Raw genomic sequence first — 22,000 nt, forward strand, 5'->3', positions numbered from 1 at the left:
GGTAGTTTAGTGCATTCTGAAGTTGTTTGCTGAGTAAAAATGAGAATAGAAAAAGGCTTGGTGTTGCTTCCTAAGCAGCTAAGCAGGGAAGCTTCAATAGAAAGTGGAGCTCTTAGTACCTATGGAAACTTTGTAAAAGTGAACTTTTGTTCCGGAGTTATGCTACAAACAGGCTAAGCCAGTGTTAGAAAGGAAAAATGGAGCCAATAAAAAGGGTTTCTGATTATAATAGCTTGTTTCTGTTTAATATCATTGAGCAGGATGAGGTTTTGCAGAGTTTCTCATGGAAATAGCATCCACAGTACTAAAATGATTACCTCATTCTTAGTCCAGTGCCAAGCACTTAGCCCCACAGTGAACACACGGGGTTGATTTCAACATGAAACAAGCCAGAAGTGTGGAATGACATTTTCAGGTGACAGTTATGGTTCTATTGCCTGTAATTAGCACCTCTTAACATGCAAACCTGCCTGTGCCTTTCCCAGGCTGTTGAAGCTCAAATACGAAGTTTTGGACAGACCCCTTCCCAACTGCTCATAGAACCACATCCTCCCAGAAGTTCTGCCATGCAGGTGGTAAGTACCAGCTTAACTCTTTGTGACCTGCCATCGTGGTCACTTCCTTTGCTATCATCTCCATGTTACAGAACCGGACACTTCTCTTTGCTTTTATGTGGTGGTGGAGCTGCATGGTTAAACCCAGCAGATGGGTTACGACTCTGCAGGGCTGGGAGTGTGTGCAGTGCCTAACTATCATTTTATTTATGGCTGGAAGGATGGTACTGACCTCTAGCACAGAGCCTTTTTGTCAGTGTCATCTAAGAACAGTTCTTCAGTTGATTTTGTTAATACCTGTACAGGTGAGGGACGACCATCATGGAGACAATTCAGTTAATCTGTGGCAGATTCCCCAAGAAGCATGGATTTAGGAGGTGGAACTACCTTGTCTTTTCCCCCAGGCATGGGTTTCCCCCTAAAACCAGGATTACTAGGAATTCATGAGCTGAAATTTACATAGCAAAGAATGTGACTAAATGTGTTTTGCAGTAAAGCTGGGGTGATAAAATCCAGGCAGCCAGCATTAACGTGCTTTCCCTTTTACCTCTACTTGTCTCTAATATAATTTTATTGTAGAAGGTATTATTTTATTGCCAATGGCTTTCCATATTGTGTAGTGTGCAGTCCTTGGATCTAAAGTATCATTTGTGTTGTCTCAGATCCAGAATTAATGTGTTAAGTGAAACCCTGACAAGTGGAACAAATGATCTGCTAATTCACAAGTTTTTCAGAAGGTTACATTCCCTCGTTGTTAAGATGGACTTTTTACACCGAGAAGAAAAGACATTTTCTACTTGTGTGTTCTGTAAGACCTGTGTCCTGCTCAGGCAGAGGAAGGTTATTAGATTAAAAGCATATCTGGAGTGCAAAAGGTTTTAGAAAAATGACACCAAAGGCTGCCCTGTTTCTAAAGCAGCTTATAGCCCTTGTGATGCAGGAGTCAGGCTGAGCTCCCAGCCCTTCTCACGTGTCGTGTTGTGCAAGAGCCTCCTTAGCTGACTGTCCCCCTAGATCCCTAGCCTTGCTGCAGCCGGTACATGCGCCACTGACAGCTGTGCTGTGGACATGCCTCTGCCCTGAGATCCCATGTAAGAGAGGGACAGAGCTGATGGTGCTGATTTGTGATCTGCACCTCCCATGCAGAGTCCCAGGCTGCTGCAGTGACTTGGCTGTGCAGCCAATGGGGCTGTCTCTTTCCACACAGCCCTGTCAAGAGGGATGCTGGGCATCCCATTGTGCAGCCACACGTTGTGTGTGTGTCTGCCTCTCTGTTATGGTGCTGTGCACCAGACACTTGTCCTCCTTTATTGGGATTTGTTTCAGGGAGAGGAGGAACTTGGGAAGTTGCTTGTTGACATGTTTGTCAGACCCATCGTTGTATAGATAAATGTGATGCCGGGAGGCAGTGTCTGTTGTTGCATCATATTTTTCATGATGCTGGATTAGTAAAGATTTAGTACATTGCTAAAAAGTGAAGTTCTGTGAAGCTCACTGTTTCTAGCTCCTGTGGATTTTTTTGACTGAGGTACACACAGGAAAAACCCTTCAGGTCTCCACTTGCATGGACCAGTTTGTGGATCTATTCTAACACCACTAGATGAAGCGGTTTTAAAAGTGGGATTCCTGGAACCGAAATACATTAAGGATATTTTCCCTGCCACACTTCTGAATTATTTCTAGTCCTGTGGTTTACTGAGTTTTCTGTTTTCATGTGTGTGTGTGCATGTATGCATGAGCAGAGCAGGATTGAAAGCTACCACGTGCTGTGTTAAGTGCACAAGCCATAATATACACCAGGTGTAGTAATTAGCAGTCACACGAAGGCTGCCTATTTGTCTGCTTTTGCTGCTGTTGCTGTATCCCCTTGTGTTTTCCACCATCAGATAGCTGGATTTAATTGAGGCCACATCAGATGAGGCATTACTGACACCTTTAATTGAATGAGCATCCAGGGAGGATTAACTCATAATATTGATTGGCTTTTAGCCACTTGCTCAGAAGGGTGTCTGGGTAGCTTATTAGTTGCTTTTATTTACACCTTTATGCAAAGACTGTAAATAGGAATTCATAGAGCAATATGTTTTTCTAAGTACTCTTAATAACTTTTTAAAAAGGAGTGATAATAAAAATGCAAATGCATTTAATGTCTTTATTAGTTCTGTATAAATATACATTAAATGTATGCACTTACATGCACATGTATGTAATGAAATATTGCAGGTGGAGAGGAGCCAAGAACACTTCATTAGTGTTCTAATTCAGTTATTAGAAAATTGCAAATACTGGAGCAACATGGCTACTGGTGCCTGGGATGGTTTATTTCTACATCCAGCAGAGTTCTCTTTTTTCAGGTGCACCACACAATCACAAACACATTCAGTTTTGCTTTCCCTCCTCACGTTTGGTATCCGCAGCTAAGCTCCTCGCTGTTTTGTTATGGTGTTGTCAGAAAGCTTAGTTTAAAAGTTATTAAACTTTTCAACTTATTAAAAAAAAAAAAACCACCAACAAAACACCAAACTAAAACTATTATGCTGAAAATGAGAGTCTGGATTCATTCCTTCCCTTTGGTATTTCTAGAAGCAAGGCAGGATAGTGTCTGTAATCACGTCCACTTTATATTCTTTACAACTGCCTTTAATTATGTTTGTCCTTTGAAACACATTCACAGTGAAGTCTTCTACTTTACATTCATCAATCTTACTTTTGTACACCAGAATGTACACAGAGCATATATCTTGTGTATGTGTGTATCTGTTTAATTTAATGTTCATGTTCTCCTCTGGCTTGTAAGGAATTGCTGTCTGCCAGTGTACTGCAACTTGAGACAATCTCTGGGAGCAGGAATTTATTTTGCTCGTTTGGTGTTTTTGTTCCCCCCTAGTTTGGCATTGCTTGCCTTGATGTTCTATCTCTGCAGATATGAAGGAGAATTCTTTTGGCAGAGATAGGTGATTGGAAACTTTTCCTTTAGTGTGCTGTGATCTATAGCAAAGTCTGAAAGAGACACTCTATGTTCAGCAGAGCCCACAAATAAACAGTGTAGGTGGTTTCTCTACCTAAAATAGTGCAAGCCTGTCCACTGTTACTGCTTTTGCTTTTCACTGCAGCTGCTACTGATCTTGTATGTTTTAATGCAATCTTCCTTCTCTTGTCCTGTCTTCTTTTCTCCTCCCCATGTTTTCTTTTCCCATGTATTTGGGTTCTTGTTGTGTGCACTCAACAGTATCTCCTCCTGCAGAGTCCGTTGATGTTCACAGACCAAGCTCAACAGGACGTTATCATGGTTCTAAAGTTTCCATCCAACTCTCCTGTCACTCATGTAGCAGCCAACACCCAGCCTGGTCTGGCCACTCCTGCTGTGATCACAGTTACTGCAAACAGGCTATTTGCTGTAAACAAGTGGCATAATCTTCCTGGTAAGTAAATTGAGCTAAGTAGCATAAGAAGCCACTGCCATGGATCAGTACTTCTGCAGCAAGTTTTGAAACAGACAATAGATGTGTTTTAAATTTAAAGTATGAAGAGTGAGTCCAGGCCATTGGCACAGCCTGCTTTTGACCTGTGGGCTTAGTCTCTCCTTAAAAAGAGGGCTGTTGTGTGGTAAGATGTGTAGCACACAAAAGATGGTCACAAGAGTATCCAGGTTTCCAGGCTGTCAGGCATTCTGCAAGCACATGACCACTGGATCAGGATAAAGTCACACTCTTCCTCTTCAATTTGTTTGTCAGTCAGATGGAAGCCTGAACCAAATCATGTCAAAGCCAAGTTATAAGGCATGTAGAACTTGCTGTCTTTTACTGGCTATAGTCACCATATTTTGATGTTAAAGCCATCTTTTAGAAGATAAAATAACCTAGAAGCCTGTGGCTTCTGTAACTCAAACATCCCAAAGTTAACTTGTGTGTTTGTTAATGTGAAAGCTGCACAACTTATCCCTCTACATAGCAACCAATTTTTGTTTACAAATGTGTTGGAATTGAGGAGCAGAGTAATTATCTTCTCAGTTCTAATACTGTCTAATATTAAAGGCAGTCGTCCTCCTTTCCCTGACTCAGTCTCAGGTCCAAGCCCTGAAGGGTTCTTTATTTAGTCAGAGGCTTTTCAAGAAAGGGAAAAAACCCCAAGCTTCTACTGAAATGATTTAAACAGAAGATTTGTACATCAGGGTAATACTCACATCACTGAAATTCCTGCTAAGAAATCTGCACCCATGGTCCTCGGCTATGTTTTTGAAAAAAGCCAGACAGCTCCTCCACTTTTCCCTAATTCTTACAAATTACCTCTCAGCATTGCACAAAGAGAAACATCTATCTGTTACTTCATCCACCCAAGAAAGGCTGAAAAAGAAAAGGGGGAAGGGGAGGGCTAGGGAGGCTTGTCTAGATAACACATTGTGAGCAAGAACTGTTACAGGGCTCTTCACGTTTGCTTCAGAGGAGGATGGCAATGTGCTCTGCTAGCTTGGATATGTGACCTTGGGCACGGAATACTCAAAGCTTTTGTAAAAGATAGCCTTTGTGGGCATGCAGCAGTATGGGGGCAAAAAGGTTCTGAAATTACAGGAGTTGGGTTTTAAGTTCTTCCTGTGTTGATGATCTGTGAGCAAACAACCAGTTGCTGGGTGCAGTAATCGACTGGAGTTGAGCAAAACCTTCAGCTTTTGGTTTATCCCTCACCTCTGAATGATAATCATTTACTGTTTTTTTAAATTTAGAGGCATTTTACACTTGCCTTGCCTTTGTAAATTGAACCTACAGCTCAAGCCAAGCAAAACCCAACCAAACACCACCAAAATTCACCTCACCCCACCTCTTTGAGAGCACACTGATCAGCTGCAGGCTGATATCTGGGTCCATACCTAGGCTGCTCTTCACTATGGTTGCCTTCAAACCTTACACCAAAAAGCATTAGGTAGGGGCAAGTATCATTACTGCTCCATATTCCCTGCTGTGGGTTTGGCATTGTCTTTCCTAATGAGGCATCATGTTCCCAAAGTTAAGTTGCCAAGTGACCAGTTGCCACTGATGTGTAATGAAAAGCCTCCTTCCTACTTTGGCGGATGAGTTTGGTGGCTTTGCTGCCATCTGATGGCACCGGTACCCAGCAGACTGCCTCCATTTTGTCATGTGGGTTTCACTTTTTGTTCTGCATTAGGGCTGCTTGCAGCAGACCCTGGACTTCCCAATTCCTTATGAAATCTTTCTGCTGATGCTAATTTCTATATTAAGCTGTGGAGAGTAGGCAGAAAGAGCATAGGTGTAACTATTCAACCGTTAGCTTTTGTTCCACCTCCAAGAATGCCTTGTGGGCTCTTCAAGGAGCAGGGAAGGGGAATTTTGCTGCTTTGTTTTTAGTGAGACTGGGTGGGGGGAAAGGCACTTTTGTAAAACTGAAGGGAAATTCAAGAGGTAAGTAAATATTTCAGCAGTATGCCAGGTGCCCAGATGAAATGTAGGTCAGCAGAATTCTTTATTAAATCCTATGCAAACTTGCAAAGAAATGGGTTTGGTGATGGATGAATCCTCAAACACTGGGTGACTCTGAGATTTCCCTCTCTGCATCACAACCTGACTTTTAAAGAAAAATGTCCTTTGTGCTTCACTTGTTCAAAGCCACGCTCTAAAAAGTAAAGAGGAAAACAGTATTTGCTGCAGTCAGCAGATGGCTGTCACATTTTGTTTTCGGTGCTCTTTACCACTTAATTTTGTTTTGTTGCGACAGGAGAGGTTGCCAGTAAAGCATCTGCTGGAGCTTATGGCTCAGGACCGGAGCTGCTGCTGATGGCACACGCTCAGAGTAGCACTGATCTAAAATAAATGTTTAATAAGCAGCCTGTGAAAGCACCTGGAATTTAATTTCTCTTTCTTTTGTTAATTTTGAATTCAACTGATGCAGAAGAATCTTGGATAGTTGCAAACCAACAGGCGTAGCTTTGATTTAGAGCACATGTGCGGCTTCACATCTTTGGAAAAATGCAGAGTTCTAAAATCTCCTTTCCTGAATTCCAGCTCATCAAGGTGCTGTACAGGACCAGCCTTACCAGCTGCCAGTGGAAATCGATCCTCTCATAGGTCTGTCATTTCCTTCTCTCTTTGCGATTCATTAAGCTCTGTATGGTGGCCCTGAAGTGTAGATTACGGTTGTTTTTCACTTGCTGGTTGCTGGGAATGGAATTTTCCTGATAAACCATTTGCATGCAAATTGGAATGCAATGAGCTGTGGCTATGCTGGTATTTCATCAACTCCCCCTCGTTGGTTTGCCTAATTTGAACAGGCCTAGGACGCGTGTCAGTGAAAATTAATATGGATGCTGTAATAATGTGTGATTGAGAATGTGCATGAAGTACTGTCAGGGTAATATTGGATCTTTTCATCACTCAGACTTGTTGATGAGCAGGAGCGAGGCACGTTGTGATGAATTGGTGCACTGGTAATGTGATGGAGCTCCTTTGCTGAGGAAATTTTCATAATAACAGTGGGGTTCTTAACTGCACTGTGTTGTGAAAAATAAAACCAGGGTGCCAGGGCTTCGTCGTTAAAGGAGATCAATCGTTTCTTCATGGACCTGCTGTTCAGGCTGAGGGGATTCATCTGTAATTGCAGAGCGGTCTCAGAGCTGAAATATATGGCCCACTCTGGTTTAGTGTTGAGGTATTAGGATTCATTTTTCAGGGGGATGGCACCACGAGTTAAATATGGGTATGTTTTCCTTTTATTGGAAAGGGGTGGAGGAATGTCTCTCCCTTATTTAAAGGCTCAATGTAAGAGATTCCATTAATGACTTCTTATTGTGGAGTTTTATTAGTTTATATGGAGCTGATTTTTCTGTTAGCATGGCTAGAGTTTGGTCAGTTCTTTCATTACTGACCCAGCTTTGGGGAGTGCAAACTTGGACTGTAATTCAGGAGCCTGCAGCATGGCAAATGCAACCTTAAACATTATCAAAAAAGAAAAGCTCCAACAACCTAACCCCAAAATGCAAACCAGTTGTAGGACAGTTCACAGGGACAAAGACAATTTCACCCTGACCCCAATTCTATTAGGCTTCAAACTTAGCTTGGCATTTTGAACTGCCCATTCCAGGATGGTAGTTTAAGAGAAAAAGAATCAGGGTTGCCCAGTTAGAGAAGCATGGAAAAATGAGAGCAAAAATGCCCTTGCCTGGATGGGTTGGAATGACAGGTCTGTCCAGCAGTGGAAATCCATTTCCAAACCAATATAGCTAGCACAGTAGGAACTGTAGGCACTGATACAACCTGATCTAGTGTGGGGTGTCCCTGCCCATGGCAGGGGAGTTGGAACTAGATGATCCTTGTGGTCCCTTCCAACCCTGACTGATACTATGATACAGACTGTTTCTGGGTAAGCTCAGTGGTAGATCGGGAACAGGGTGGGAGTATCAAACCATTTGAGAGAGCAGGTCTCGAAGCTCTTCGCATCAATTCCCGTCCAAATAACGCAGTACTTACAGCGAGGAGGACGTGTGCTGTAACTCTGCTTTCCATCCTGAAAGAGATTTGATGCAAAAAACGTTTGGAGCAGGAAATGTGTATTCTGCTTTAAACCTGCAGTTGAGCAGATCTTCAAAACATAAAGAACCTCACACCAAAGCATCCCAGCAGAATCCCACTGAGGCTGCGTGGTGATTTCTCTGCACATTGTGAAGAATATTAGGAAGGAAACAAACTTCTTATGTTCATTTGCATCTTGTGTCATTTTAAAGTATCATTCCATTTTCAGCTTTGCCTTTACAAAATACTTTGATTTTTGTTTGGTATAAACACCCTTAAAATTCAAGAAACTGTTCTGAAAAATGGTTTAATGTTCTCTTCATACAGCAGAGCTCAAGTCTGTTGAATCTGTTTGAGGTCAAATAGTTCTCAAATCAGCCTTGTGATTACATGGACATAGCTTGAAAGGTTTGAGGCTTTCTTTGTCAGTGTTAAGTAGCATCGTTGAGTCAAAGCAAGACATTATGTAGATAATATTAAAGGTTTTAAATTGTGGCTAGACACATTTACCTAGAAATGGCACCTAAGAGGACCACAAAATTACACTTTCATGGTTATAGCAGGAATCTTGTTGCTGTGTTAGTCATAAGAAGGGATTCCTGCTGCCCTCATGTTCCAGTTGCACAGGAAGATGTAAACCAGCACATAGATCCTAGGCTTCTGCTGGAGGTGAAGCTTTTTGAAGCTCTTGCCCATGCTGAATGTCTCAGTTTGCAGGTTTTTGAGGGGTTATTTGCTATTGTTTTGTCACACAGAACACTTCAATGTGCATTTATAATACATTGTTGTTACTCCATTACTCTTCAAGTGGTCCCAGCAGCAGCCAAGGACCTGTTACACGTTGCCTGCGAAGCAAGTGGCAGTACCTTGCTCAATTATTTGCTACCCATTTGAGTCAGACTGGTTCACATTTTAAGCATAGTTTGAAAGCAGAAGTAAATGAAAGCTTGGTACAGAGTAAATGGAATAAGGCCAAGGCTTAGAGGATAGTGAGTCTGTGAGAATGGAGGGTTGTAAAAGAAGAAAGGATGAAGGATAGCACAAGATCAGGACAGAGAGGTCTAGAGAACCACCTGGAATGGAAGCAATGGTGCTTTGAGTAGTTGGAGACAAACCGGGCCAAGAAGAACTGAATTGCCTGAAATGGGAGTCCCTTAAGGAACAAGGCACTTAAGAAGTTCTTACAGTGTAGGATTTTCATGGCATCTATCTGTAGGGACCCACATACATACATACCCATATATATATACACACATATATATATATGTGTATATATGTGTGTGTGCTCACACATCAATTATTAAGGACAAAATATAATATGAAAAATGTGCTAATTCCTCAATTTGTGTCCCTTCTGTGGGTTCAGGGTGTAAGATTATCTGGGGAAACAAACCAGCAGGTGATCAAAGTAGGGTAGAGATTTTCTCTCAACCCTAAAGGAAGTTGTGGAGATAAGCTGCTTAATCTTTCTGTAGGGCTCAAACAAATGCAGCATGCTTCTGATGATTGCTGGAGTTTGCTTGCTTGTTTTTGAAATATTACAGTGCTTGCAATGAAATCCAGTTGGGTATGATTCTGAAATCATAATTCCACTGTCTGCTGCATCTGAGCCACTACAGAGCATATTTACATTTGTACTTTCTTATAATTGCATTCCCTTTGTTTGTTCCTGAATTGTTTGTTTCCTGTGCTGGGAAAAGGGGGAAGGAGCTTATTGCATTTTTATGTATCGTTCCTTTTTGCCATCTTTCTTTTATATTTGTCAGCTGCATTTGACTTAAGAAAGAATTTCTTCTATTTTAGAATATATACTACAAGGAATTAGCATTGTTCCCAGAAGTGTAATGAGTATTTTATAGTAAAAGCAGGAAGAAAATCTCCCTGCCACGAAAAGCACCTAACAGCAGTGAGGAATAGTTTGGGGTGTGAATGGAAGCTTCCGCAATGTGCTTTTGTTCTGTGAGCGGGGATGCTGCAACATCATGATCTGTGTGTTTTTCTGTTCAGCCAGCAACACAGGGATGCACAGAAGGCAAATCACTGACCTTTTAGACCAAAGCATTCAGGTTCACTCCCAGTGTTTTGTCATCACCTCTGACAATCGTTACATCCTGGTCTGTGGCTTCTGGGACAAGAGCTTCCGAGTTTATTCGACTGACTCAGGTAACGCATTTGTAAGGTACAAGAGTAGCCTAAAAGAGTTCCTATTCACCATCAATCTACTGTTTCAAGTAAAGAAAGAATGGGGAGGGAGGGAGAAGAAACTGGAGGCTGTGTTTATTCTCCCATAATGATATTTGTAATATCTTTTCTTACCTGCTGCTGCTGTGCATTGTATGCTCTCATTTCTCTGGAATGGCAGCGAGCTCTTGTTTAGCCATGGCATCACTCTCCCAATCTAGACGACAAACATTCCTCTTACACTGCTGTTTCCACAAGGAAATGAGTTTTTGTGATGCTTTGCATACCAAGGGAATTAATTGTTCTTAGAGTGCTCACTTAAATTCAGCTCTAGTTGGTTTTCAGCACCAGGGAATTGTTTTGGAGGAAATAGGAGCAAGCACCACAGAATAAGAGCAGAAGTGAAGTCTTGAAAACTGGTGAAAGAACACTTCTGAAAGCCTTTGAAAGCTGTTCTGTAACAGAAAAATTGATGTGGAGCCACTGAATTTTTTTCTATAACATAAACTGATCGATATAATGGGCAGCAGTTAAATTAGTCTGTCAGCTGGCCTGTATCCAAACTGTTGAAGTCATGCCTGTGTCATGCTGAACAGAGAAGAATCTTTCAGTCTAAGAGCTACAGGAATTAAAAAAAAAAAAGGGTTATGATTTTTTTCCCTTTCATTATCTTATAATGGAAATAGCAACCTCACTGCCAGGTACCTCTCTGGGATTAATGACCCAGTGTGCTTAATCTGTGTGCACCATCCAGCTTTCCAGGAGGTTATTAATCCCTGGGGAGTATCCTACATGTTTGTCATCATTTCTTAAATATATTAGTTAATAGTGTTTTTCACACTTGGCAAACCAACATGTTTAAGGAAATGGGATGGTCTGCAATGAAAATCGGTTAGGAGTAGAGCTTGTGGCATATTTTAGCATGTCTGTCATGTGTGCAATTTAAAGCCTTGAGTATAAAGGAAAACTTCCTTTACTTCATATTGACTGCCTGTGATTCGTTACACAGACAGTTTGTTAGACCCTTCTCCCCTGAATGTTCTCATTGACATGGGACTGTGGATTGAAAGGAGATCTTCAGGAAAGTTCTCTGGCAGTCATAAATACTCAGTGTGCATTGCTGATGTGTAGTATCAAGAGGTTCTATAAATGGAATGGAGAGCTAATTCTCTTACCTCAAAGGATGCATTTTACATTGCGTCTATGCTCCTGCTCTGGCAGAGGGGTTGGTCTTGATGATCTCTTTGGGTCCCTTCCAACCCCTGACATCCTGTGATCCTGTAAACTTGCATGATGTTGGTAGCTGTGTCCTGTACCAATCTGAACTACAAATACCTCATGGAGTTCTGTCCTCTGTAAGTCAGATACACCAGGCATCTCATTACTGCTGTAGCTAAGTATGGTATAAACCAAAGTACAGTTGTCAAAATACCTGCACATTTGTCTTCTGCGTGTCTCCTGTTTGTCAGCGTAGCTGGACAAGAGCCAGGTTGTGCCCAGGTGGCCAACAGCATCCTGTTCTGGATCAGTAATAGTGCGGGCAGCAGGACCAGGCAAGTGATTGTCCCCTGGACTCCTTACTGGTGAGGCCACAGCTTGAGTTCTGGGTTCAGTTTTGGGCCCCTCACTACAGGAAGGACATTGAGGGGTTGGAGCATGTCCAGAGAAGGGCAATGAGGCTGGGGAAGGGTCTGAAGAACAGGGCTGGGGAGGAGCAGCTGAGGGAGCTGGGGGTGTTTAGTCTAGAGAAGAGGAGGCTGAGGGGAGGCCTCGTTGCTCTCTAGAGCTGCCTGAAAGGAGGCTGGAGCCAGGTAGGGGTTGGTCTGTTCTCCCTAGTAACAAGTGATAGGACAGGAGGAAATGGCCTCAGGTTGCCCCAGGGGAGGTTTAGGTTGGATATTAAAAAACTTTTTCCCTGAAAGGGTTCTCAAAGCCTGGCCCAGGCTGCCCAGGGAGGTGGCTGAATCCCCCATCCTGGAGGTGTTTGAAAGAGGCAGAGATGTGGTGATGAGGGACATGGTTTGGCACCAGCCTTGGCAGAGTTGGAGAATGTTTGGACTCGATGATCTTAAAGGTCTTTTCCAACTGAAAAAATATCTCTGGTTCTGCAGAACTCTATCTGAAATGAAGCCAATTCAGATGTGGTTAGTGTTGCTTCTAATGAAAAGGAGAATATAGTAGTGAAATAGTTGTGCTGAACTTGGCAGAAGAGCAAGGGCAAAAGATGGTGTGGTCAGTAATGCTTAATGGCATGTGGTCACAAGTGTCAAACTCAATTCTATTTTAGCACTTCCACAAGCAGGAGTCCTTTTTGCTGTTGGACTGTGGGGGTGTTTGGGCTGGTTTGTTGGGTTTGGGTTGTTCTTTTTAAACAGTCAGTACTTGTAGGAGAACTCGTGGCTTCTCAGCACAGCCTGGTAGAAGCACAATAAACCCTTCCCCCAGCAGCGGGAACGGTTTCTAGACAACATTTTACTTTCAGTAGTGTGGAGTCTCTACTCTCATTTTCCTTTTAATTATTTGTAGCACAGCTGTCAAATAAAACATGAGCTGGAAAACTTGTTCTGTCAGAAAGGAGCATCAGAGTGCCTGTGGTCGAGTTTGATAGTACTGTGTGGAGAGGACAAGTCAGTGGAAACAAACAAAAGTGTTGAGGAACTCTGATGAGATTAATGACTTTTATTTTTGTTTACTCCTATAAAGAGCCCAAGCTTGTTTCTTGTGATGATGGAATTGATTGAGCCTTGGCTGCACAGTAACCAAGTGAAACTAGCAAGGCACTGCAGCTCCAGCAACCACTGTCAAACAAATTGCCTTGAAACATGTTTGATTTCTAGAACAGAACCCATAAACAAAGAATATAATTGAAGGAGAAATCTCTGTAAATCAGTGATGTTTATGGCATAAACTTGTGTTCTCAAAGTATAAATCACCTCAGGTAGTTGAATACCTTGGGCTCTACGACTGAAAAATTCATCACGGAATTAAATTGTTCTCATAGCCATGGAATTGACACCTGGAGTTTGCAGGGGGACATGCACTGGGTGAGATGGTTTTGTGTACTGCCACATCAGCAGATTTGCATCTGTACTGTTTCTTCCACCAGTAGACTGACCTCAAACTTGCCTTAAAAGAGAGTCTGGTTATGTTTCCTGCCTGTAAACTGGCTGTCAAGGTATAGAATTTTAAAAATCCTTCTGAAATGATTGGCCTTTGGATAAATCTTTGGACTGTGAATATGTTTTGTATGGACTGCATGCAGTACTTCACTTTTAAATACCTTTCCACCATATCAGGAAAAAGTAAACTGTTCTCCACTATAGTTCATAGAATGGCTTGGGTTGGAAGGGGCCTTAAAGCTCATCCAGTTCCAACCCCTTGCCATGGGCAGGGACACCTCCACCAGCCCAGGTTACTCAAGGCCTCTTCCAACCTGACTTTGAACACTTTCAGGGAGGTGCCATCCACAGCCTCCCTGGGCAACCTGTTCCAGTGTCTCCCCACCCTCATTGTAAGGAATTTCTTCCTAATCTCCAGAGTAAATCTCCCCTCTTCCAGCTTAAAGCCTCTCCTTGTGTCACTCCAAGCCCTGGTCAAAGTCCCTCCCCAAGTCTCCCGTAGCCCCTTCAGGTACTGGAAGGCTGCCCTAAGGTCTCCTCCTCTTTTCCAGGCTGAACAGGCTCAGCTCTCTGCCTGTCCCTGTAGGGGAGGTGCTCCAGCCCTCTGATCATCTTCAGGGCCTCCTCTGGATCTGCTCCAGCAGGTTCATGTCCTTCTTTGTGCTGGGGGTCCCATAACTGCATGCAGTACTCTGGGTGGGGTCTCACAAGAGCAGAATAGAGATGGAGAATCCCCTCCCTCGTCCTGCTGGTCACTGCTTTTGATTCTTTTTGGAACTTGTTTTTAATGAATGAAATATTTCTACAGTATTCTATCATAGTATCAGTCAGGGTTGGAAGGGACCACAAGGATCATCTAATTCCAACCCCCCCTGGATCAGGCTGGCCAGAGCCTCATCCAGCCTAGTCTTTCCTTTCTGAATCAAAGCATTTTATGTGTTTTAGGTAAACTGATGCAGGTAGTATTTGGACACTGGGATGTTGTCACCTGTCTTACTCGTTCGGAGTCCTATATTGGAGGAAACTGCTACATTCTCTCAGGATCCCGAGATGCAACCTTGCTGCTGTGGTACTGGAATGGCAAAACCAACATCATTGGTGATAACCCAAGAGGTAAGCACAACCCAAGCAACCCAGACACACCTTGGCTAAAAATGGCTTGAGTTGAATGCTTTGTGTGGCAAATTTCTTCTCTAATACAAATCAAACAATAGCTACCTGGTCAGTTTCTTGTCTTGCAGTCCTCTTAAACTTGGAGTTTTAGGGGCCCACAATGACTCCTGTGTTTAGTAGTTGCCATTGTGTGGCTTTGTGCAGTGACAGGCTTGAAGCCTGTGCTGGGAATTGGAATCTCATGGTACTATACATAGGCATAGACATGCATAGTAAAAGACAGTTTCTGCTTCAAAGAGATGGTAATCTGAAGGAGTTTAATTTTTCCCAGAAATAGCTTTCTCTAAGCATCTCTGTTCAGGCACTTTTTTTTTTTTTTCAAAGAGCTGTTTCTGCTTAGTTCTGATTTTGTCAGGAATGGACAGCACCAGCAGACTTGGGGGGTTTTGAGCCCCTTTACCGCAGCTGTGACTTCCATCTCTTTGTGGGACGCTAGATATTTGTCTGATGGCTTTTTGTATTTGAAGCTTATGATTTGTTTTCAATCTCAAAATATAGTTGATTTGTGCTTCCAGTGAGCATTATTCATGGACATTCTGGATCCTCTGGAGGCTGATAATGTGCATCCTGGGGCACTGCACCTAGCCACATCGCCAGAGTAGTTTCAACAAAACTACTCTAAAACCAGGAGCACATTTTTCCTTCTTGCATAGAGCCTCTTGCCTCTGCCAGCAGACCAGTGTCAGCCCATCCCACTGGGCACCCATTACTTCCCCAGTTGTATTTTATTTAGGTTCCTTTATCAGGTTTTGTTACTTCAGGAAGCACTGAGCTCTTGATCTCTGCATATATTCATGTTTAAGAGCGGTCCTTAATTCAAGCTGACAAGCCAGGTGGGCTGTGGCATATGTGATAAATTAGTGTTGGGGTTGATATTCTTTATCAAGGACAATTTTTTGGCCAACTGGACTGTATGGAAAATGTTTTTCCATTTTTGGTTTAGCAGAAGAAATATGTCACTGAAATACTCAATATTTACATTCCACCATTTTAAACTTTTAAGCTGACTTATTAAAGCAGCTACACCTAGGCTGCCTCACTGTCCATTTTCCCTCTAACCACCCTCAAATACCAATGTAAACCAAATTCGATGAGTTTAAATCTAAAAGATACAAAATTCCTGCATGGGACACATCTGCTGGAAACTATTCTTCACAGAACAGCTTGATTACATTTAGGTCAAGCTTTTTTCCCCCCTCCCAAATTAAAACCTGAAATTCAAAAACTATTTCACTCTGCTCTTTGATCAAGTGTGGAGGGTTTTTTTCTTTCTAAATTAATTGGTTTTGAAAATGTAGAAGCATGGCAGTATGTCACTTTGGTGCACAGCCCTCTGCTGATACAGAGATGTTTCTGTGGACAGTTTCTGACCAAGCTGAGGAATAATTTGCAACAGAGCAGAGGAGCTGAAATAGTCCTGTCCTTTAGAATAGCCCTGAGCCATTCTGAGTTCACATTAATTAGCATAAGGTACTCTGGAGATGTAAAGTCACTTCGGATAACTTTGGGCATGTATTTTTCTCTCCTGGGCATGCTTTGGAGAGGTGGGGGAGGTAGGACGAAAAGGATATAATCCTCCCCTTGAGACCCGTTGAAGCCCACGTCTGATCTGTATTACAAGGCTGACTTTTGCATGTTTGGAGGCTCAGATCTCATAGCAAGGTAGCATTTGGGGGTGTGATGTTCTGCTTCAGGACCTGTGTTCCTGGGTAGGATGGTAGAACAAGTAGAGGTTACTGGGAGAGGGCAGTGTGCTTGCAGAAAGATGTCAGGTTTTGCACTTGCTGGGCCTGATGGATCGGTGGTGGAGGGGAGGTGAGAAGTAGGGGGTTTAGGGAGGAACTAAGTGTGATGGGTGGAGAAAGAAATGAGAGGATTCATTTGCATGCAAATGGTGAGCATCACTTTCATATCTCTGAGCTTTGAAGCTCAAGTGGCAGCTCTTAGTGTTTGGACTTTTCCTAGTTGAGGGATTGCATTTTCCTTTGTAATCACAGCACCGTAGGAAGCTGGGCTGGCAGGAGCTTCGGCCACCCGATTTATTCTCTTTTCCCAAAGAAGGCTTAACTACACCAAACCCATTCTCCACTGATGTTTGTCCAACCTTCTGTTAAGATCTCTGGCTTTAGAAGCCCTATGGTTGGCAGTCTTTTCCCAGTGTATCCAGTTCTGGTATCCAGTTCTTTTCTGCAGCAGCAGCAGCAGTTGCATCCTGTCATTTCTTTTATATTCATTGTTTGTGCATAGAGCAGACTATCATTTCTTTCTTGCAACAATTCCACTTATGTGGATTGCCATTTAATAAGCCAGATTTAACAAGCCAATCCTCTCTGTCTTTTGCCAGAAGTCATGTTTTTCTAGACCTCTGGTATTTTTTGGTGTGTTCATCTCCTCTCCAGTTGTCTTCCTCAAAGCAGACCCAGCAATGCAGCCAAAGCCTTTGCAATAACAAGCAGAAAACAACCTGGTTTACAGACCAGTACTGCCCGCATCCCTATGGGCTGTCTGTGCATTTCAAACCAGTGTGACAGTGTTCAGTCTGTAAGTGCATGAGCCAGTATCAATTTCAGTCTTCCTGAGACACCACAGTCTACTCACTTGTTGCTCCTCCTCTGTTCAGTTCAGCCATGTCTTTAAACATTCCAAATTGTGTATTTTAGACTTCCTCCAGTTTGTCAAACTCGGGTTCCTGTTCTGTTTTGCTGTTTGGTTATAACCATTTCTAGAAGGTCATCTTTAGCTGTGGCTTAGGTATTAAAAATTGCCACAAAGCTGCTTGCTCCAGACACACTTGTTGCATTCCCTTACCAACAAATGCCTTTGTAGTTAACACATTCAATTTCCTCCAATCCTCCTTCTCAATGATCCCTCACCTACACCTACCAGGGGGAGGCCAGTGGCATCACTGAATGCCAATCTGTGTCTTCAAAGTCGTTTGTGGTGGTTTTTTTTTTCACTGTAATTAGTTTGTTTGGATTTACTTTCATAGAGTGGAGGTTTACAGGGGTGAATTTAGTTATATGAATATTGTTTATGCTTATAAAGTGGTTTATGCTTATACAACAGCAGGCATTTCCCTAGCTGTGGTGAAGAGAAAGTGATTTTCTGCTCTTTTTGCACTGTATTCATAGACTATGAAGAGGTTGTTCTGGTGCTTTCAAAATACCTGCAGGTTTGTTCAGTTTTCATATTTGGAAACCCAAAAAGATACCTAATTTAAAGATGTGATTTGCTTAATGAAATTAAGGCTTAGCCAATAACAGTATTCAGTCCTAATGAAATGTAGAGTCTGTGTAGAAGTGCACTACTACTGCTAATACTAATGTGATCTCTCCTGAGTTACTGCATTGATCTTCCTCACATATGTGAATAAACCAAATTATATTACCTCTTTTATGTCAGCCCATAAAGCCAGAAAATGTTACCCTCTGTACCTATCACATTTGCATGGTGAGGATCATGGGGGGGCTTTCATTGCCTAGCTTTATATTTTTTAGAGGGTACTACATTCAGGTTTGCTGAAGTATGTTCGAGAAATTAAGTGCTGCAGGTAGCTTGGCTGTGCAGCAGGGCACATGTGGAAATGTAAGCAGGTGATGTCATGCTTAAAAACCAGTTGTTATGGGGTTGGATTGAGGTCTAATGGAGAGCATTCACCAAACACTTAAATTATTGCTAACATGGAGAGTATCTTCCTCAGTTACAGTTTTTTAACCCACCTAATATATTATTATTATTATTATTATTATTATTATTATTATTATTATTATTATTATTATTATTATTATTATTATTATTATTATTATTTTGCTCCTCAAAAGATTCAACATTTAATTCCTAACTTCCTGTCTTGCCAAAGAACAGTCTAGCTGCTATCCAAGCTGTTTTTCAAAGAAACTATGTATTTTCCAGTTCTATTTTATATCAATAGCTGCAATTCCTAAATAACTATTTGAATACCGGAAACAATTTCTATTAGTGAACATTTTATTCATCAACATGGAATTTTAATGCTTATTTAAAAGGTAATATGAGACTAAATATGATATTAATAATAAACAATGATCAACTAAAACTACAACCTTATGGTCTTGAGCCTAGAGAAACCATTAGTTTTAATGATCTTAGTAACCACAGCAAAGGATAAAGTGTCTGTATTTCATCGGCTGCTACACACATTGTTCAGTGTGAAAATGTATATTTTTCTAAGTGCTTGATAATTAATTATTTAATGCAGCAAATTTAACCTTTGAAAACATGGCCTGAGGAGCATCTCTCTGTGCATTGATTAAGGAGTAATGTCACAGGTAGCAATTGCTTTGTCCTCAGACACAGTGATCCTGTAAACTCGAGTGCCGTGCAGGTCTGCATCCACTCGTGCCGCTGTGCACAGTGGGCAGCCACACTGATTTCCAGCAGGTCCTGTCTCTGTTGTTAAACTAGCAGCAAAAAACCCTCTTTGCCTTCCCCCCCCCCATCCTCATCCTCATCTTGAATTTACCTACAGCTTGCTTCCCAAGTTGCTGCACGGTCTTGACTTTTTCAGTTTCAGATCCACTGCTTGTAGGGAAGATAAGTTTCCACACTTCTAAAGAATGCTTATAGAATAAATATTTATGTGGAAGTTTATTTATCATCTCCTAGAAAATAAAAAATAATCAAATTTGGGTGGTGGTTTGCATAACAGCTCCTCTGCTGAATAAGTAATTGGCTGTAAAACAATCTCATCTGTCGGTGTTCCCTTTTGTAGTGGCAGGGGTATCCAAATGTCTATAAATCAGTGGTCATGTTAGTAACAGAAACTCTGCTGTTATTGTCAGTTGTGGTCAAGCTGGGGTTTGCTATTTTTAGCAGGAATAGCTAAAAATTTGCAGAGCCTCCAAATACTAAAATATGTTTGGAATTGCTGGAGCTACTAAGACGATAGATGCTGTTAGGAAAAGATAGTGCAATGCTGAGAGTTGAAAACCAGTCTGTGGTGCTCAGCAGCATGTTTGGTTTTGACCTCTGCACACGTTAATTTATTGTCTGAGTCCTCCTTCCACAGAAGCCAGTAAATAATTCAGTCTGATTTTAGCACTGTTGAACTGCAGACACCACCAATATTCTTTGTTTCTCAAAAATGGCTGGGGAGAGTTGCAGAAGGTTCTGTAGCAAGCAAGGATCCTGGAGCACCATCTGCTGGCTTTGAGCTGAAAGCTGATCGTAGAATCACTAAGGTTGAAAGAGACCTTAAGTAGCAACTTGGCTATCACGACCACTAAACTATATCCTGAAGTGCTACAGAGTGACTAAAATGTAAACATGTGCACATATTTGTTTTCACAGAATCATAGAATTAACCAGGTTGGAAAAGACCTTTCAGATCATTGAGTCCAACCTATCACCCAACACCATCTAATCAACTAAACCATGGCACCAAGGGCCTCATCCAGTCTTATTTTAAACACTTCCAGGGACAGTGACTCCACCACCTCCCTGGGCAGCACATTCCAGTGGCCAATCTCTCTTTCTCTGAAGAATTTCTTCCTAACATCCAGCCTAAACTGCAAAATTGTTTTAGAGTCACAGAATTGTTGGGGTTGGAGGGGACCTAAAGAATCACCCAGTTCCAACTGCCCTGCCGTGGGCAGGGATACCTCACTCTAGAGCAGGTTGCCCAGAGCCACAGCCAGCCTGGCCTTAAAAACTCCCAGGGATGAGGCTTCTATCACCTTCCTGGGCCACCTGTGTCTCACCACCCTCATGGGGAAGAATTTCTTCCTAACATCCAATCTGAATCTAACCATTTCTGTTTGTGGTTTGGTTCTTTTAATTTCTTTTTTTTTCCTCCCCCATTCCCCCTAGTCCTATCACTCCCTCACACCCTAAAAGTCCCTCACCTGCCCCATTTTCCCCCTCAAACCCAGAGCACCTGGGCTCTGTTGGAGTCTCCTCCCACCCCAGGTGTGGCCACTTTGCCCTCCCCTTTTTAATCCCCCCCAGGAAGGGCAGCAGCCCTGAGCTGAGCCCATCTGGGCTGGAGGATCCTCCTCTCATCCCTGGTGAGTGCCCATGGTGCACACTGGGTGATGGTGGTGGTGACAACAAAGGCCGGGGGGCCTGCTGGCCCCCCGCCTGTTAGGGCCAGGATTGATGACTACTCCAATATCATCCACGGGTGCTGGCTGGGATTCCTCACTGGGGCTGAGCTCTTCTGCATGGTATCTTGGCTGGTGAGGGTCTTGCCCCCAACTCTGTGATAGATGCAGGAATGGTGGTGGTGGAGCAGGAGGTGTTTAGCCAGATGATATTGTGCTAATTACACTGTTTGTAATTAGTACTGTTTGTACCTGGAGGCTCCTTGAGTCTGCTCTCATCATTCCATAAATCTCTGCTTTTGTGCCTCATTTGCAGACCATTTCTTCCCCCTCACTGCAGAAATAAGGAAGGAAAGGAGAAAAAAAAGTGATAAAGCAAAAGCATCTCTGTCAAATGCATTCACTTATCAATCAGCTCTGAACAGGAAGCCCTCAGGGGGAAAGGGAGAATCACTTCTTGTGAATCACAAGACAAATGTCGTAAAGAACAGACAGGACAAGACTGTGTCTTCTCCATTGTGGTTCTGTCTCATGGTGGTAAATGCAGAGTAAAAAAGTTCAAGCTGGCTTGGAAATCTCAGTCACACTTCTCTACAGAAAGAATCACCAAGACAGGGACATTGTGACAAGTGAATCCCCATCCTTCATACAGAAACACAGAATTAGCCAGGTTGGAAAAGACCTTTGAAATCGAGTCCAACCCATCACCCAACATCATCTAATCAACTAAGCCATGGCACCACGTGCCTCATCCAGTCTCCTCTTAAACACCTCCAGTGATGGTGACTCCTCCACCTCCCTGGGCAGCACATCCCAATGGCCAATTACTCTTTCTAGGAGGAATTTCTTCCCAAAAAACAGCCTAAACCTCCCCTGGCACAGCGTAAGACTGTGTCTTCTTCTGTACTAAAAACAAATTGGTACCCAAAGCCCCCAAAACAAAACAGAAAACCACCAGTAGCAGCAACAAAAAAAACCAACCCCAAACTGCAAATAAAAAAATCCCCCAATCTCCCCCAAAAGAGTGGTATAACTTTAATACTTTTAATTAAAATTATAATGAGAAAATACCATGGGAATTTAAGGTCAACATCTGAACTGAAATAGAAGTAGGTCAGATGTGTTGTAAGTACAACTGTAAAAAGGAATAGATGTTTTTCTGGTTTTTCTTTTTTAGAGGTTTAGCAAGTGCAACATTCCTGACTTTTTTCATATTCCTGCTGGAGGTCAGCTTCAGTAAAACTTACTTGATAGAGAATCAGAATCACAGAACTGTTTCAGTTGGAAAAGACCTCTAAGATCATTGAGTCCAGCTGTCAAGAAGACCCACAATGCTTAGGAAAGCATCTAACACATCTTGGAGAGGCTGGCAACCA

At 42.4% G+C, this 22,000-nt stretch overlaps 1 protein-coding gene across 6 annotated transcripts in view; it reads left to right on the forward strand.

Annotated features, from left to right (window-relative positions):
- Positions 1–22,000, forward strand: part of LRBA (LPS responsive beige-like anchor protein) — a 315,739-nt gene that overhangs the window by 275,110 nt on the left and 18,629 nt on the right. For 4 of the 6 annotated variants that reach the window (XM_068165720.1, XM_068165721.1, XM_068165723.1 and 1 more), the window contains 5 exons: positions 486–575; positions 3,784–3,976; positions 6,569–6,631; positions 10,079–10,234; positions 14,317–14,484. In XM_068165720.1, coding sequence (XP_068021821.1) covers positions 486–575; positions 3,784–3,976; positions 6,569–6,631; positions 10,079–10,234; positions 14,317–14,484 — 670 coding nt within the window. The remainder of the gene's footprint in view (positions 1–485; positions 576–3,783; positions 3,977–6,568; positions 6,632–10,078; positions 10,235–14,316; positions 14,485–22,000) is intronic. The other 2 variants (XM_068165722.1, XM_068165725.1) reach the window with 1 other exon arrangement.

This window comes from Melanerpes formicivorus, unplaced genomic scaffold (assembly GCF_026170545.1).
Source record: "Melanerpes formicivorus ecotype bairdi unplaced genomic scaffold, bMelFor1.0.p_v2 SCAF_92, whole genome shotgun sequence".
Classification (NCBI taxonomy): Eukaryota; Metazoa; Chordata; class Aves; order Piciformes; family Picidae; genus Melanerpes; species Melanerpes formicivorus.